Here is an 18,290-nt window from a genome sequence, read left to right as displayed (position 1 = left end):
TTAAGCATCTTCACCTACTAAGATCATAATAGCATGATGCCCCTTGTGTCATTACTCTGTGTCCAAGGGAGCTAACCAGATACAGTGGACCTGGACAAATGCTGTACTCCTTCATGAACAGATCACCAGATACTTGAAGAAAAAATTGTGTCACAAAAGCCCTGTAACTCAGAAACAAAATGTGGTCATGGGCTTGTGTATCGTGGGACACTTATCCTAGGATCTTCCTTCCTATCTGTTCAACTTGCCAGAGCCTGAATTTGTGAAAATTGTCTTGGTACTTATATAGGCTTTTTATAGGTTCATGGTAAGGGAAGCAGGGCCACTTCTGCTGCAGAGCTCCTCCTCACATCCCTGGAGCCCAGGCTCTGTGACAGCTGGGGAGCTCTCTGCTACAGGAGCCCAGCATGTCAAGGGAGCTTCAGCAAGCCAAGACAAGCAATTGACCCCTGCATGGAGACAAACCAGGCATTTTGGGTATTTTGCCTACCTCCTGTGCCATCTGCAGGGTGGCCCAAAACTGAATGTCACAGAAAGAAAATCCCCTCAAAGGAGATCCTCAAATCAGCTTCACCCTGAGTGCCAGCTACCCAGGGTCAGATTTTTCTCACCATATCTGGATGAGTCATCCCTTTGAGGGCAGCAGTATGAATAAAATGAGCAATATTTGACCCATAAAAGTCAGGGTTTGTTCTCACATAGCATTCACTGAAGAACACTTTCTTTCTTTTTCAGAGTAAAAAAGGCTTTTGAAGCAGCTTGAACAAGTGCAGGAGAGTTTCAGTGGTTTGTATTAATAGAGAAAATTTACCAACATGCTCCAACTACTGACCACAAAAGAGAATCCAGACTATCTGCTTCTCTGGCTGTACTTAAGGCTCTTGCTTCTACTTTCTTAATCAAGTGGAACAGAAACAACTGCATTCAAAGGAAAACACCCTTTTTTGAGAGGTTTGGCTTCTATATCTTTGAAAAACAAAGACACAAATTAGCATGTCCAAACACTGTACAAGTTTTGCCAATTTCTTGTGCAGCTCTCCCTTGGCATGCATTCCACCAAGAGTCTGCCCAGTAAATGCACAGATAATTTTTAATGATATTTCACCTCTAAGAAATACAGCCCTAACTATCTTCATCAAAGCTGTCTGTGCTTGGCCTCTGTTTAAATTACTTGTTGCTTTTTGTAAGAAAAAGTAACTTTATTAATCCTGAAGAGGCAGCTTGCTTGTGTTATTCATACGTATTACAGACTGCATATCCCAGCCTTCATCAGCTCATCAGCTTATCACACTTGACAAGAGAGCAGCATTTGTTCCCTCTAGGTTGGCTTAGAAACAGTAAAAAAAATCTACCCTATGTGATCATTTTCTAACTCTTAGTGTTGAGAGATATATCTTGTATAAATTTGGACTTGAGGCAGCTGAGACTTGATGCATAAGGATTCCTTTTCTGCTCAGTTTGCCTAGCTACAGTAGCAGGGTTAAAACCTTTTGAACTCTGTTGAAGGCCAGCAGAACCCATCTCTTCCCTGAAATTCTTGCAGAAATGCACGCTGGAAAGATGCCATTTCCCAGTAACAGAAGCAGGGAGAGTGAAATTGAAACTGCAGACAGTGAGAGAGTGACTGTGGATAACAGCCAGCAAGAGGAACCATGAGTCATGTTGTTCATAGCTCACCAAACTGAGTTTTGAAATAGAACTATTCACTCAAAGGGTTTTATTTGGCATTGACCCTCATGCAGCTGGCAGAGAGCACCAAACATCTGCCCAGAGGAGGAATCCCCACCTGTCAATTCTGAGAATTGTTAGATCCCTTAGGTCTGGAAGGACATTTACAAGGATGTACATGTGATCCCAGAGTTGCTTCTTCCCAATTATTTTCTCCCTGCACAGACCTGGCAGTTTCCTGAGCCCCAGAGCCTGGAGTACCACAGCTGCAGCTATGCTGCTTCACTGCACACCTAGCCTGCAGAGGCAGAGGCTGCTGGCTTTGGGCTCTCTTCTCCTCAGAGAAGGAGTGCAGAGTTTCCTAACACATTTCACAGGTCTGTTCTGAGGAGGGGATGTCCTGGAACTGCAGTTTACACAACACACGTGCTGTTTTCAAACAACTAAACTGCAGAGCAGAGCTACCAACTCTCCCTGCACTCTGGCAAGTCCCAACCCCAGAGGAAATGGGGGAGTACTCTTACTGATGCTCGTTTTTAGGTGGGGCAAGAATGGGAAGAGTGTGGGTAAGCTAATGGCAAGAAACATCAACAGAATTGGTGCCTTGAGCAGTTCTACATTTTTCCCAATTAAAGTTGGCACTTTTTACTGTTCTGCCACTGGTTAAATTAAGCCTGCAAAATATTAAATTCAATTAGCCATAAAATAATTATATCAGTATTAAAACAGACATAATTTTTGCAACATAAGATGAAAGCTCACGCTTGCATGCTATCTGTAAAAATCAGTGGTCAGACAGTACTTACCTCACTAAGTATCAATATTTACTAAAATGTTCAAAGAAAGATATTTGATCAATCAAATCTGTTCCCAGTGGAGTTTCAGTAATTTATTTTTTTAATAACATATTTTAATGAGCTATTAAATTGTCATGTACTTCAGTCTGCACTGTAGTTCCTTTCTAATCAGTACTGATTACCAAGTTATTTGTATCTGGCAGACTTGCTTTCATTTTATAATCATCCTTCCTATTCCCTTCAGAGATTCAACAGTGCAGTCCAGTTTCTGTAGCAAGGATATAATGAATGCAGAGTCCAAAGCAACTGCCCTGAGAGGCATCCCTGGCATTTTCAGAATTACCATCTCCTTTCCCCCGTGTTTCTGCTTTCAAACCAGGGATGATAACAATTTCCGTACTTCTGTATGGTCTTTTGAATATGATGATGAAAAGCACTTGGGAAGGACTCAGGGCTGTTACTAACACCCCATGTTTCTGATTCTGCAGTGTCAGACAGTGGCAGGTGATGGCTGCAGGTTGTGTCTCTGACTATACAGCCACACACAGCTGGAGGGAGAGGGGAATAGGAATATGGGAGTGGGAACAAGATCCTCAAATCTTGACTATCCTGCCTAGAGCCAAACTGGTAAGGCTTCAACAAACCCCAAAGTCCAGGTGTAGCATGAAAATCACTGGTATCATTCAAGGAAAATGCTTTTTTCTTCTTTGTGCCAGGAACAGAACTTCCTCAGACAGGTGTCTAGATCACAGTATTCACTACCAACAGCAAAAGTTCAATTGCCCATAGTTTTTCTAGCTGAAAATATTCGGAATGGAAGCAGGGTCTATAAAGTCCTGTCCATTTGCAGTTTGGGGAACTGCAGTTAAATACATCACATTCCCTAATATCAGCAGGAACATAATTTTTTATAGGCCAGTAGAGAGACTAGTGGTAGAATGAGTGCACACAGCATATATTTTCTACTCACTCTACACCGGGAACAGTAGCAGGCAGGCTTGGGTCTGAAAATAGCTGTATTTGGTGTAATATGGATATAGAGGGGGAATGGATTTTTGAGAGATGTTACCTTGCCAAAGGCAAGAAAATTCCCACTCTCTCCCTGGAGCTTGACTTTGCAGCTTCTAATAAAAATACCTCACCACATGGAAAACATCCACCCTCACGACGCATTACGCTTTCCCTGTGCTTCCAGAGGTACTGAAAATCTGTCAAGAGCTGTAAGGCTACTTTGCAAGTCCTGTATTTGTAAAATCATTAGACCTAAGCGCAGTGTGTGAAAAATGCTGCTTCCAGGTCGAGTAAATGGAGAGTTTCATCCTCACAGCACACAGAGCACCAGAGAAGAACAGTGAATTAATTACACTGTGGTGTCTTATTACCATGGAGTTTGCTGTAGCCTTCTTTTGTTGGCTGCTACAACTTTGATGTGACAGCTCTAATGAATGTAGTAGACCATTACTTACTCTGTTAGCCATTCTCTGTACCTGGCTAAGCTGATATTAAGAAACCTTGCCCTTTTTTGGGGGTGGCATGGAGAGGGAAATATACATTAACATTTACATATATAAAAATTCTTCCTATTTTAAATTCTTACACAGGAAAATTAATTATCCCTGGTGATTGTTCAGTTTCAAACAGTCACATGTAAACGCTTTAACAATCTGTCTTCTCCCTTACTATCTGCAGGTTGTGCTGAGAATGGTTGCAGATTCCTATGAAATCCCATCCCACAAAACCACTCAGCTGACCAGGCTGACTGTGTAGACATTTGGGAGCTATTACAATCAGTGCACAAAAGCTCAGACTTCGTCCCTGCAGCCACAGCAATAAACTCGTGCTCCCTGCCGACAGAGCTGCCATTACCCACACTGTGATTGCTGGCGTACTGCATGGGGTAGGAGAGATCAAAAAGGTTGTTGCAGGGGCAGAGGGATCTGCCTGAGGAAGGACTAAAGAGTGGTTGTCCTAATGGGAACCTGAAGTGCTCAAAGTGGCCCATTCTCCTGTTTAGCAATATAACAGGAGTTACTCAGACTCTCTCTGAAGCACTAGCCTTGCAACAGAAAATGTAACATAAATCATAATGCAATCACAGAACAATGTGTTCATCCCAGCTGCCAGGTACAGACGGGAGGAAAATATTCAGGAGAGATCTGACACAGACAGAGAGCTCAGGGAAGGAGGGAGAGAAAGGCTGGCCTGAGAAGACCTTTTGTAGCCGTAGATCCTGCAAACCTATCAGGCACCAAGTGTCTTGAGCATCTCAAGCTTCTTTTGAAGCAGGGAAGAACAGGAATGCACAAAACCCCACTACAGGACATTGGTGTTTCTAGGTGCTTGCAAGTGTTCTTGTAACATGCAGTCTGTGAGGGCAAGGAGCCAAATAGAACGAGTTAGTCCTGCTTGTTGGATAAACAAGAGACTCATGCACGTCAGTGCTGCAGCTGCTGTGCTGGTGGAACACGTATGAGAACAGCTGAGAAGCCGCCAGGAGCAGAGAACAGGAAGAGGTGGTGCTGCTGAAAGACCAAAAAAGCATCGGAGAAGCACAAGGGCTGTCAATTTTTAATGCAAATATTCCCAGGTCTCTAGAGCATATACCACCTCCTCCCAAGGCTAGTCATCAGCTAATAACCTTTTTCTTTCACATGTGAGGAATTGCTGCAGAATGGTCTGTGGGCTAAGTCACTACTGTTCTGTTTTTCTCCTCCTGTGGAAGGTTTAGACATTAAATGGAAGCACAGACTGAAATACCCTGGCTACAAAATGTACTGGTATGAGTTTTACCATCCATGAGCAGCAGGATGCAGGAACTCAGAAACCTGCAGACAGCTGGGCTACCATCCTTTTATCATAGCATTATACATATATATATATATATACACACATCTCACAGTATTTTGTTTACACATATACATATGCACTCTTATCCACATGTACATATGCACGCTACCTTTTTTCATATCACTTCTACTTCCCAGCTGTGTGAAAAGAGACAAATATGGTGGCTACCCCAGCTTAAGGAGGTAATCTTCCCATTTTTAGTTTTAATTCTACTCTTCATCACTTAAGTAGTAGCTTTCTTATCAAGAACTTCTTTCAGTCACAGCTGTCAGAGCAGTTTAAAACATAAAACTTGAACAGGCCGCACAGCAAAGGTCAGAAAAAGAGTATTTTCAAAAGTTTCTGGTAATTTTAGCTAAGTTTATTTCCCAGAACACTTTTCTATGTATCAGTATTATTCATAGGCAGTTTCCAGAGCAGCCAGGATGGGCAATCAGGAGCACATGGACAGTACACTACCATCACAGATTCGATATGCCCTTTCCCATTCTCTTTCTGCCCAAAATGCTGTTGTCATGGAAGGAAAAATTGCCCACTCTGGCCACAGCTACTGATTGCAGATCAGACGTTCCATGGCCACCTTGTCTTTCCTTCTACTACGGAGCAGCATGGAAAGTTTTAGACTGACGTAAAAATAGATATTGTGGATCCTGAAGTGGGTATCTGGCTGAGGCTAAAGCAGACTTCAGCTCATTTCATGAAGCCCTCTCTATTTTGTTAGCTGGACCCCAATTTTTCCCTTGCAGTGGCACGGAGCTAACTTTCTTTTTCTAGACTAATACATGGACTTGACGTGATATTTTCACTGCCATTGAACAAAGTTCATGCCCAAACCAAGAGCAGGATTTTCCCCTCCAGTGCAAGTCTCTTTACCACTTTTCCAGTGTGTTTTGTGCACAAACAGAGCACTAAAATGCCATAAAAAAAGATCTGCAGCAGGAAGACCAAGTAAAATATTCCCCCTGTGTTGCTCCTGTCTAGCTCATACCAACCCCTTTGCACTGTTGCACACTTGAAGCACCCTCAAATACAGGGCAGAATTCCAGGAAAACCTTATGGTTCCTTATGGTCATTTTCCAGGCACCCTGGTTCTTTATTTCTGAGACAGAAGGCACCTCTCCATGGCAGGCCCAGATGAGCAAGCTGGGTTTGATCAATTAAATTCTGTGGGGAGATTTGCAGTTGCTGGATTGATGGGTCTGTGCAAGTGCAAAGCCAATTCATGTCTTATTCCAGTACTCTTTCCAGGATATAATGAGGATTAACTATATTTTCTCTTTCACTGCCAGTGAGAAGACCAAATGCACACCACACCAAAGACATTTCCAAAGCTATTGATAAAACACTCATCCTTCATTTGATGGGAAACTACTAGGAGACAACTCCGTGAGCATCCTCCCTCTGCCTCCCCCAAATTCCAGTCCGAAGAGGGACCTGATGTCAGACACAGGCTTGCAGAGCCCTGTCTGAAAACACTTGATGCTCACCTTGACAGTAGATGCCTGACTGGATTTGGACGACCCTGGGAAGGGCTCTGAGGTCCAGAGAATGGATGAACTTCTCCAGGGTAGAGGTCATGATCTGCAGCAACTCAGCATGTGGGTTTGGCACACCAAGACCAGTGAAAAGCTCTCGAGGCAGCAACACCCTCAGCCTGGTGCTCGGGAGCTCCGCAGCAGAGGGGAGGAGTGGCACGGGGAGGTACTTCTGCTTCCTTCCCTCTGTGGCTGCTTCCTCCCAGGGGTGCAGCTGGAGTGGGGTGAGGAAGCTGATGGACCCATCAGCTGTGGTACCCACAGCCAGCAGGGCTCTGTGCCAGGCTGGCACACGTGTGAGAACTGGGCTCCAGAGCGGGAAGGGGGATCTGCTACAAAACTGCATTTCAGCAGTGGTGGTTATTGACCCTGTGAAAAGGAGATACTGAATATCAGCCCTGCCTAGAGTGGGAAAAAACCCACCATGTCTGTGTGGGGTTTTATTGGTTTGTTGGGTTTTTTTTTCCTCTTGGGACACAGCAAAATAGTTTGGTGTTTGTTCATTTCAAAACCATAAATAGCCTTTGAAGAAAAAAAAATTAACCATTTTGCTGTCTTAAGTATGTTATCTTTTAAGACACACAAACAAAATACAAATGACTTCATCCCATAAATGCATATTTAAACACAATGTTGTTGAGCAAAATGGCCAACATTTTCTGATGCCACCAATGATTTGTGGGAATTTGATTTTGAGATGCTGCAACTGGGAAGAAATTTTAGGAGACTACCGCCCAGTAGGTGAGAATCAGATTACACTGATGACAAATCCCCAGCATTGGTCTCAGCTCTGCCATTCTGAGCTTGATCAAGCACTGTTGTTTCTGCATGACTCTTCTGAAGAACAAGGCCATAGCAAATAAGCAGCAGATTCAGATCATGAGGAAAACTGAAGTGACTGTGATTTCATGTTTGTCTCATGTTTTACACTGCTCTCCTATCTCCCTGAGGGGTCAGGGAAAGTAGAAAGCATGACATTGTAACAAAACAGTGAGCAAAGATAATCAACCATTTATTTTCAAAAAGCTTGCAAGCTTCATTTCATCTATATGCAATATTTTGTAGGACACAATATCACTCATATATTAAACTCTCAAGTTCTTAGAGTGGGTGCACTGGCCTTTGAGGTGCCAGGCTACCTGTAGAGTTTGAAAAGTTTTTAAACGTGGTCTTAACGAACATTTCTCCAGAGAATGCAAAATAGGGTTTGTAAGTGGGGAGTCTGCAGGTGCAGAGCTCACTATTGCCAGTCATTGATGCTGCAGGTGCTACAGGAAAGAGGAGTAACAGGACTTTGGATGTAGGAGTCACAGATATTAGTAAAAGCAAAACTAGAGAACACGCACAGCCAACAACTCATCAACTATTTTAATATGATTAAAAAAAAAAACAACCAAAAAACCTTTTTCTCCTCTCCCAAGAAAACACATTTTAAATTAAGCAAAGGTAATTGACTTGAGAGACAGCTGGGGAAATCACATGTATTCAGTGGTAATCAAAAGACCCATACTGTAAAAAGCTGGTTCTTACAAACACAAAGCAGTGAAATGCATGAGGGGTTTCAGTTATTTCAGTGGGACATCTTTGTATTTTTAAAGATTATGTGTGCAACTCTAGAAATTCAAAGCCAACTTTCTTGGTACTAGCTCCCAAGGCTGTCAGGTATTTCTGCCAATGCCAGCAGCTGGCCTTTACCTGCACACATTGTTTTCACCAACAGATAAAGAGCCCCTAAAGCCATTTCTGCAGTTCCTCAATTCCCTTCCATTTGGCTCTTCACTTTGGTAAGACTGCCAGGAACAAGACCACAAAAGAACATTTAACATGAATGGCAAATACACACACAAATTAATAAATGTTTTCAAAATTGCTTGAATCCAACAACACAAATGCACAAACATACATGGATTTCACACAAGAAAAATTCAGAACAAAACCTGGTTTATGTTGCTGAATCCAGCAGCAGCCCAGCAGCATGGAAAAGGCAGCTGCAATTCTGTGCTCCCATGGCCAGCCAGCAGCATGTGCTCCCAGCAGGCACAGACACTCACACAGGCAAATACAGCCCCTATACACAAAAATACACTGCCAGACACACAAATCAATCCAGACAGAAGACACAGCAAGTCCCAATGGCCTCATCCTCTTCCCCTTTCTGGCTGATTGATGTATTAGTGGGAAATACACCCATATATGTTTATGCAGTGGAGATCCCTCCAGCTGCTGAACTTAGGCACAATACACTCAGTGGCCTCTGTTCCTGCTGCCACCGTGGCATGCAAGAAGATCTGGAGGCCCAGAGCCTCTGTAATGTGCCTGGAAATACCCTAGAAATATCTCTGGGGTTCCCCTATCCACTGTTATTCCTCTGTACTTCTCTGTGCGTGCAGGAACCAGCCTTTTATCACATAACCTAACAAAACCAATCACCTTAGCTGCAATGAAGGAACTACAAATGCACATGGCTGAAATTGAATTTAAATGCTACCCACTGCTCATGTGTTATCAGAGTCCCCAGCTGTACTAACACAGAGCCTGGTAAATAAGAATCCCTCACCTGCTCTCCTAAATGCTCTGCAGGAGCTTTTCCCAGTTTGATGTGCAATGCCAAGTGCAGTAGAAAATAATTTACCATCTCCAAACCATCCTTGATCTCAGAGTAGGAGATCCTCACATTATCATCATGGTCTGCTGGGGATCTTTTGGGCAGCTTATCATATTGCACACTAAATTCTTAGGAGGGTCTTGACTAAGAAAAATTCATTTTGTCTTGTCCAAGTTTCAATATTGAGAATTAGGACAAGCTGCTGAAAAAATAAATGTATACTGTACTGAGAGGAGGCAATATCTGAACCTATTCTTCCCATACTGAAAGAACAGAGTTCACAAACCTCTCCTTACCCCATATTCATTTCTGAGTTGTTGCATTCTTCACAAAGAGCCTGCCAGGACCTCAGTGTTGGCTCTGCCCTGTGTGAACCTGCAGGTAGCCTCAGCTTAGCTGCTCCATCTCTACTGCCAGCCGTGGGGTGAAGGTCAAGTCACACACCTAAGCCTACAACAGCCAAAGTGGCCATGAGTCCTCATGCAGCCATGGTGCTGGCAGCTCCAGCTGCTCTGGAAGGTGGAAAAGTCCTGCTTAGTCCCTGACAGGGTGGCCAAGAACCAGCTGTAGGGGAATGTGCCTGAAAAATAGTGGTCAACTAATTCAGAAGGATGGACACATAGGCAAAACACGGAATTTTGAAAATTATACTCAGGAAAATTTTTCTACCTTGCTGATGGGTTTAATTATTGTTTTTCAGAAAGTCAATAAAATGTTCCATGTTTTCAAAAAAAATCAGTTCTGAACCTGTGAAGGTTTGCAATATTTTTTAAGCTCAGACCATTCCCTAGATAAATGCAGCCATTAGTTGATCTTGTTGAAGAGAAACTAAAACAATCCTGTAAATATGAAACTAGGCATTATGTCTACAGAAAGATATGTGCCATTTATTGAGCTTATAAACATAACGTAAATGCATTTGATATTTGAGCTGATAGAACAGTAATTCCAAAGGGGAAAATGCTTCAGGGAAACTCAGAACAACAAGGACCTGGGAGGCAGGTGTGGGTGAAGCTCCTATGAAATAGTCATGCTATCTTTTGAATCAAAATCAAGATATTGCAGGAAGCTCAATACACTTTCATATTTTTCTCCTAGTATAAGGTTGTCATGGTTTAGGAAATATATTCTCCAGTTTAGTATTCCCACTAAAAAAAACCCTATGAATCTTCTCCTCCCTGCCCTCCAATTGGAGGTACAAAAGGCAAAGATCACAGGCTGAGATAAGAACAATATACTGGAAACAGCAATGAGATAAGAAAATGAAGAGTAACAATAACAATATTAATAATAAAAGTGTACAAAATTGAGAGTGATTCACATGTAAAAATGCTCACTGCAGAGCCTGTGACAATAAACAATACTGGATTGACTCCCCACCACTTTTTTATGATTGGAAGGAATGCCTTTTCTTTGGAAGCAGGAGTCACTTTCCCCTCCCCCAGCAAAGATGTGAGTTGATGAAGAATAACCTCAGTGTCCTGGCCATGCCCCTTCCTGGCTACTGTAAAAAAATTACACTGTAATTTTTTCCTACTGTAAAAAATTTTCCTGGTTCCTGTACAGAACCAGGAAAAAGCTGGAAACTCCCCCTGTCATTAAAAATAGACTCAGACTAGGCTGTAGGGAATCCTCCCTGTCACAGGTGCATTGAGCTATGAAATAATCTCCTAAGGGAATAAGTGGACTCCTGGAATGTTTAAGCCTTGAATAAATAAAGGACTCTATGACACCATCAAGAACAATTCTGATGAAGAAAGGGAGAGAGGTCATCTATTCCTATGGGTGATTAGCTGTAATGTCACCCTTCATTTGTAGGAATCTACTGTCTCAATACCTAAGTCAGGTGAACAGTATTATATTTAACTGCTCCAGAGGTGAACTGAGCATAAAAAGAAGCTGCAGAGACTTTCAGGAGCTGTGATCTTCCTCTCCTAATCCACACTGGTTCTGGTAATATCACTGAGGTTTCATACAAGAGGCACAACACTGAATTGACAACCATGCCCTTCCAATGAGCCTTGTGATGTAAAATGATGGTCACAGCAGCTTGGACACACAGTCCCAAACATGAGAAAAAAATCTAACCCCTACAATGGTACACCTGGATTAGTCCCAGAGAGACAGAGGCTGAATTGCCTAAAGACCTGACTGAAAAAGGAACTGTTGTGACACGAGTTACAATATGGTGGTTGGGTCTTTGTGTACAAGCTTTTTCTGCCACTTCAATATGTGTAGGTGGATGGGATTAATTGCCCAGTAAAACCAAAGGTGATCAGCTCTTAAGCACTGAAATAATTCTATCCAAAGAAACCTATCTTTGTTAACCTAACATTTAGGTGACTTATTCTCCAGCACCTGCAACTATTGCTTCTAACTTTACCTGAAAATATAAAACACTCATTGCACAGAATATTTCACTGACCCCAGAAAGCTGTATTGTTTTTTCTTTCTTTTGGATGAAACATTCTTTCATCCATGGGCAGCCGCTGCTCACATTCCCCCTAGGATGAGTCAATTTGGAAAGAGGACTTTTCAAACCTGCTGGAAATTAAAATTAAGAGCCCTGTTAAAAAGCAGGGATCATTACCCACAGAATTTTATACAGCTTCACCATCAGTTGTAGTACACAGATAAAGATAAAATCTGCCTTTCTAAATATATAGTCTTGCTCTGCTCCAAGTTTTCAGATTTGGTATAAAAATGATTGTGTTGAAAATCCTAACACCTTCACAAAGCAAGTGGTCACCGTTGTGAATTGTGGTTGCTCCTGGCTCTAAAATCTTGGAACATTTTAATGCCCTGTGATTTTATTGTGAGGTTTCCTTTATATTTTCAGGAACTACATTTTGGGTTCTTTGACATTTCCTTATGGCTTGACAGAGAGATCTTAGATGTGCTCTTCATATGAAATTTAAATGGCTTAGCAGGTATGAACAAAAGGCTGTTAGTAAAAGCTCCGGAGGCCACAGGGTTATTTGCCAATGTTTGACTCCAGTGAACAGTCTATTGAAGAACCAGGATCCCCCAGTGCTTTTAAAAGAATTGAAGCACAGGTACACACATTACATTCTGAAAAATAGTAAGTTTTTGCCTGCCTTTTTATGGACTGAACAATAATAACCTGTGGGTATTTTCTACATTTTATTGAGCAATTCTGTAGCTGCCAGAGTTAGAAAGATCTTTTCATTGATTTTAATAGAAGTTGGAGTAGATTCTTAATAAGGAAGAGTTATGGCTTTCAGCTGGTTGTGGCTTCCCATAGAAACACCTTGCCTATAACAGCATTTTAAGTTACAGTCTTGCAAAGGATATTGACATGAAGTTTTCCAAAGTTTCTTCAACAAAGAGTAATAGCTCTGTATACACCAGTAAATTATAGAAAATGTATCTTCAGAAATCTGTCTCCAGCTGCTGGTAAGTGTGATTAGGATCATGGTCTTAATGAATGCATTTAAAGTGTTAGCACCACATATGTATTGAACACTCAACACCCTGAAAGGTTGGAGCTCTGCAAAGGCGGAGAGCTCTGCCAATGTTTTGTTCAACCACAGAGAAAAGGACACTATTTGAGACTTCTAAGCTCTGCACTAGTATAGACTCAAAGCTAAAAATAGCCTTGAGAGTATAGAGTCTCAAGCTGAAAATTCCCCCATCTATTGACAGGTATTAATGCTACCTGTCCTTATAAATGTATTAAGATGATTGATACTGAAGTGTTTATAAAGTATTTTGAAGATAAAGCAGAATGCAAATGTTTAATACAGCAGGAGTTCCAATACAAAGAAGCACCTGCCAAAATGATTTTTTATACAAAATGAGCCATCCAGGCAATCCTCAGCCAGTGCTACCACTTTTTATTTGACAGCACAAAACTCACTCTTCCAATGGAAATATTTATCGATCTGTGCATGGCAGCACACTATGAAATATATTCAGGCTCCTCAGTGTTCCAATAGCTAAGCAGATATTAAGCATATTTGGGTTCCATCTTCCATACTCAGTTTGGGGTATCATTTTGCATGAGTAGGCTCAAAGCAGAGAACTTACAGCAACCAGGGGTACATGGAAAATCTACGGCAGACCTAGGGTCTTGAGTCCTGATCCCCAAAGTCCAACCTGAGTCCTCTCACCACAGTACCAAATTTCTACCCTTTCTAAAAAATAAAGAATTTCACTCTCTGTAAAAAAAAAAAAAAAAAAAAAAGAAAAAGAAAAAAGTCAAACCCAAACTCCTCTGAAGATTTCATTTTCTATCTGCTTTATATGGATTGTTGGCTTTTTTTTTGGTGGGAAAAGAAAAAGGATGGGAGGGACCTAAATAAAAATACATCCCACAGTTTTCGGAAGAGGTATGGGTCTATTAAAAATTAAGTAAAGATTTTGGGAGTAAAAATTACTTGAGATATCTTCAAATTACAGAAAGTGTTTTGAAATATGTTTGGCATATCTTCAATGCATTTTTGACAGCTGAAGACATGTTGAAGAAATTTTTTGAATTAATTTTAAATATCACTCTCTCCCTTTGTGATTTCTTGAGTGGGGTGTGCTGTAATTTATTTTTAAAGAGGCAATGTAGGTTTCCAGATGCTGTTAAAGGAATCCAAAATAATCTTTTTGCACCCTGCTACTGTTCAAAGAAAAGGACACTGTATTAATTTACATATACTTGTGAAAGATTGATTCTCCCAGTGGAATTTACATAGCCACTTTCACTAATTATTCCTGAAGTTTCACCTATCAACTGTCAATTTTACTCAGAAGGGAAGCAAAACAGTTTGACTTTTCCTCACAGCAAAGAGCTTTAGCAGAGCTACAATGAAAACTGGCATCGCACACTCCTTACCTCCCTAATGTCTACGTACCAAAAGAAAGAACACTAATAACTCCTCTTTATGTGAGCATTAAAAAACTACAGTTTAGCCTCCACAGCCAGTAAAAAAAACCCAAAATCAACAAAACATTTAGTTTAATAATGGATACCTTGAATTCTTTTCATCCTTACATATTTATCTTAAATGACAGACTTGCTGTCTGACTTTCAAGTTAATGATGAATTGGTAGCACTGAACGTATTTGCTTGTTTTTGTTGGAACTGAAATACTAGCTGTCATTTAAAAATGCATACAAACCCACAATTTCTCTCTCTCTTTCTTTCTTTCTTTCTTTCTTTCTTTCTTTCTTTCTTTCTTTCTTTCTTTCTTTCTTTCTTTCTTTCTTCCTTTCTTTCTTCCTTTCTTTCTTCCTTCCTTTCTTCCTTCCTTTCTTCCTTTCTTTCCTTTCTTTCTTTCTTTCTTTCTTTTCTTTCTTTCTTTCTTTCTTTCTTTCTTTCTTTCTTTCTTTCTTTCTTTCTTTCTTTCTTTCTTTTCTTTCTTTTCTTTCTTTCTTTCTTTCTTTCTTTCTTTCTTTCTTTCTTTCTTTCTTTCTTTCTTTCTTTCTTTCTTTCTTTCTTTCTTTCTTTCTCTCTCTCTTTCTCTCTCTCTCTCTCTCTTTCTCTCTCTCTTTCTTTCTTTCTTTCTTTCTTTCTTTCTTTCTTTCTCTTACTTTTTCTTTCTCTTTCTTTTTTTCTTTTTTCTCTTTTTTTCATCATTAATAGGAGCCTCTCTAAAAGGTCTGCAGAAAGATAGTCTGTCAAGCACACAATTTTATTGGCTCAATTTTAGAAACAGCTTTAGAAAGCTGGAGAACAAACTTAATTGTAATTTATTCCATTCTGTGTATGAAGTAGAATCTAAAAGCAAATTGTTTCTGCAGGAAAATTGTATTTCATTAAAGAATAAAGGCTTCTTATAAAATACAGTTAACATATCAGTGAAATTGATTATAATTTCCTACCTTTTCCAAGGCATTGATATTACCCTGCTGCAAGACATTTTGGTTATCCTTATAATTTACTGCATGAAAACTTAGATTTATTTGCTGCCTCAGTGTTCTGCATCTATGTTCTTGTTCCAGGTGTCCCTTGCTCTTTCTTAAGGAGAAGAATTATAAAGGCATCAGTGATTGGTGGATTTCTTTCTTGGAGGTTTTTTTGGTTTTGTTTTGTTTGCTTGCTTGTTTGTTTTGTTGTTGTGATTTTTTGGGGGGTTTTGGTGTGGTTTTTTGCTTGGCCTGTTTTGTTTTTTTTAAATATACAGGTAAATTGAACACAGATAAAGGAATTTGGAAAAGTCTAAGAAAGCTGTGGGAAATCAGAGATCTGAACTAAAGAGGTTAAAGGTTCATTTTATTTGAAGAGGCAGCCAGACTCTCAGGCTGGCACCTGCCAGAGTTTCAGCCCATGGGAGAAGAGAGTGTCCAGGGAGTTCTCAGTCTGCTCTCATGATTCCTTATCCCTAGGGATGATGGACTGAAGGCTGTATTTGGTCCAGCTGGGATGGGGCTTGTCTGCATTCCATCACAGGCACAGATAAAACAAGAGCTTTATTTTGTGTTTGTGTCATATGTTTTTTTGTTTACTTATCAGACATAAAGTTTTTTGGTTTCAGGGAAGGATCTCAGTACAATTAAACAGAGATTAGTTTTTAAATTAATGCAGAATCCAGTACATTTGGCCATTAAAAAAGTCCGAAACACCATAAGAAATGTACATTTACTTCATAACAAGCAGACATAAGCACTCCCTTCTTTTTCTCTTCCAGTCCTGTTTCTCCCTTTCCAAGAGCAGAATGCTGCTTTTTCTGCCATTCCTGGCACCATTAGCATAAGTAGGATTATCACTGGAAGCCTTCCAATGCCCTCAGTGGTGGCACAGGTTCCATCCCCTACCTGACCCAAGGGATGACTCCTGGCCAATGTCTTTTCCAGTCCCACAGAGTCATCATCCTTGTGCTGGCCTGTGATAAGCAGGGATATCACTAACAGGATGCAGCTCACATCCCACTGTGAGAAGCTAAGCCTTCAGAGACTGGTTTGGGGAAACTGCCGGAAAAAAAATGTGTTTCCTTATCAAATTGGTCAATAAGCCTGTCTTCCACCTGGGCAGAAGGAAAGAGCACAGGGGTTCTTCTCCAGAACAATCTATAAAAAGACCACAAAAGGATTTTTTTTTTTTAAGAACTTATAGGTAGTGTTTATTCTAAATTTTTTAGTGTGTATTTTAGCCCTCTCCTATTAAAATACTCAGTCCAGAAGGTTCACTCTGTGAAGATTCACCAAGGTAAATAAATCTCATTACTTCTCATGTAAAATGGTAATTTACTGAGTAGCACACACTACATCCATTTCTTAGTGTAGGCAGCTTTGCAGTATGGAACATATGTTATGATGCAGCCAAGGCCCTTTCACCTTGTCCTTCTCCACAAACTTCACATAAATCATCTAAGATTTCAGTCTGTAAGAAAACATCCTGGGGCTCACACTTTGGAGCATAAGTCCTTCTGCCAGCCTTTCATCTTGATTTCAGTGTGTCGCATGTACATTTATTTGACATCCAAGAGCATTTGTGACCCTTGGGCATCTCCTTCAATGTGTTCCCAGCACATGTTCCCCTGGATGAAGCATACAGCACAGCAGTTGGACCCTTCTCCTTTCTTCCTCTCACCATACTGCCAGTGACCCCTGAGCCAGGGGATGCTGAGTGCCTGTGGGGAACTACAGCATCCTGGACCTTTTGGTGCTGAGTATGATGTGGGATTTAACACACAGCCAGCATGAATAGATACATTTTTAAAAATTAAGGTCTGCAGCTCTCTCCACATCTCTCTGAGGAAAGTATTTGTAAATGTTCTTGAATTATGTCAAAAAAGTAATACAGACTTGCCAAGGCTACAGGATGAAACCTACAAAGCCATCACTTATAGTAAAGTACATTTTAAAAACAATATATTTTGTTAATTTCTTTTTCTAAATTCTACTCTCTGCTCACCCACAAAGTCCACCAGGGCAATATGGCTTGTCAAGGAAGATTTAATAGATCATATGCGAGAAGGTACTTTAAAAAGGGGAAAAAACCATCTAATCCAAACACTCAAACTCATCCTAGAAGAGAGAATAATAAGAAATCAAAGCAAGCAGAGTTACAGAAGAAAAAAACCAACCAAAATAAAACCCAAACAAAACCAACCCCAAAAGCAAACCAGCCCCAAGATTGAAAAAAAAATGCTAAAGAAAATTTGGTGATTTCAGTTTTGACACACCGCTGAGGGTGTTTCCTAAAACTGGCAGATAACCAGAGTCCCTTGCCCATCCATGCCTGCCCTATGATAGGCACTTATCACAAGCTGTTCCCTAGGGCTGTCCTCCCTCTTGGCTTGGACAGGAGCAAAAAGAGCAATTGACTCAAAAGATGCTTGTAACTTGGGGTGCATCACCTCATTTTGGGAGTTATGTTTTTCCCAGAACACTGTATTTCTGAATATTAAAATAAATTTGAACATGTAAATATTATTTTCTGTCCCCAGACTGTGTGTTCTAACCCAGCCCCATGGCAAAGAGACAGGAGCACGTCTCCCAGATTCCATGTGGACACCAGCTACAGTAATGTTATTGGAACCTGGCTATGGAAAAGTTATTTTTGCCATACTCCTTTGACCAGATAATTTTAAAGTCTCATTTAAAAATCACTTCACAGTAACACATTTCAAGAACTGCCATGACAGAAAGTCATTTGAACCATATATGCTAGAGTGCATGCATCCAGATAGTCCTGTTTCCTTTCCCTTAAGACCTAGGATCTTCCATGGAGTTAACCAATTCATTGTTGGGTTAATCTTTTTCAAATCAAACATCCCTAAATACATCACTTACCAAAGTTCTTTCTGTATTGTTTCATGTTGTTTTAAAGCACACAGACTTTTAAAGATTTGGAGACACCTTTAAAGAGTTGGAAGGGAGAAG

At 40.7% G+C, this 18,290-nt stretch overlaps 1 protein-coding gene across 1 annotated transcript in view; it reads right to left on the bottom strand.

Annotated features, from left to right (window-relative positions):
- The window catches only part of THEMIS (thymocyte selection associated), a 78,328-nt gene extending 71,351 nt beyond the window's left edge, over positions 1-6,977 (bottom strand). The window contains exon 1 of the mRNA XM_085056000.1: positions 6,800-6,977. Coding sequence (XP_084912126.1) covers positions 6,800-6,890 — 91 coding nt within the window. The 5' untranslated portion in view covers positions 6,891-6,977. The remainder of the gene's footprint in view (positions 1-6,799) is intronic.
- Positions 6,978-18,290: the final 11,313 nt, after the last annotated feature.

Source organism: Lichenostomus cassidix, chromosome 3 (assembly GCF_008360975.1).
Source record: "Lichenostomus cassidix isolate B80296 chromosome 3, HeHo_3.0, whole genome shotgun sequence".
In the NCBI taxonomy this organism is placed as follows: domain Eukaryota; kingdom Metazoa; phylum Chordata; class Aves; order Passeriformes; family Meliphagidae; genus Lichenostomus; species Lichenostomus cassidix.
Note: the sequence above shows the minus strand (reverse complement) of the source record. Positions and strands in the feature narration are given on the sequence as shown.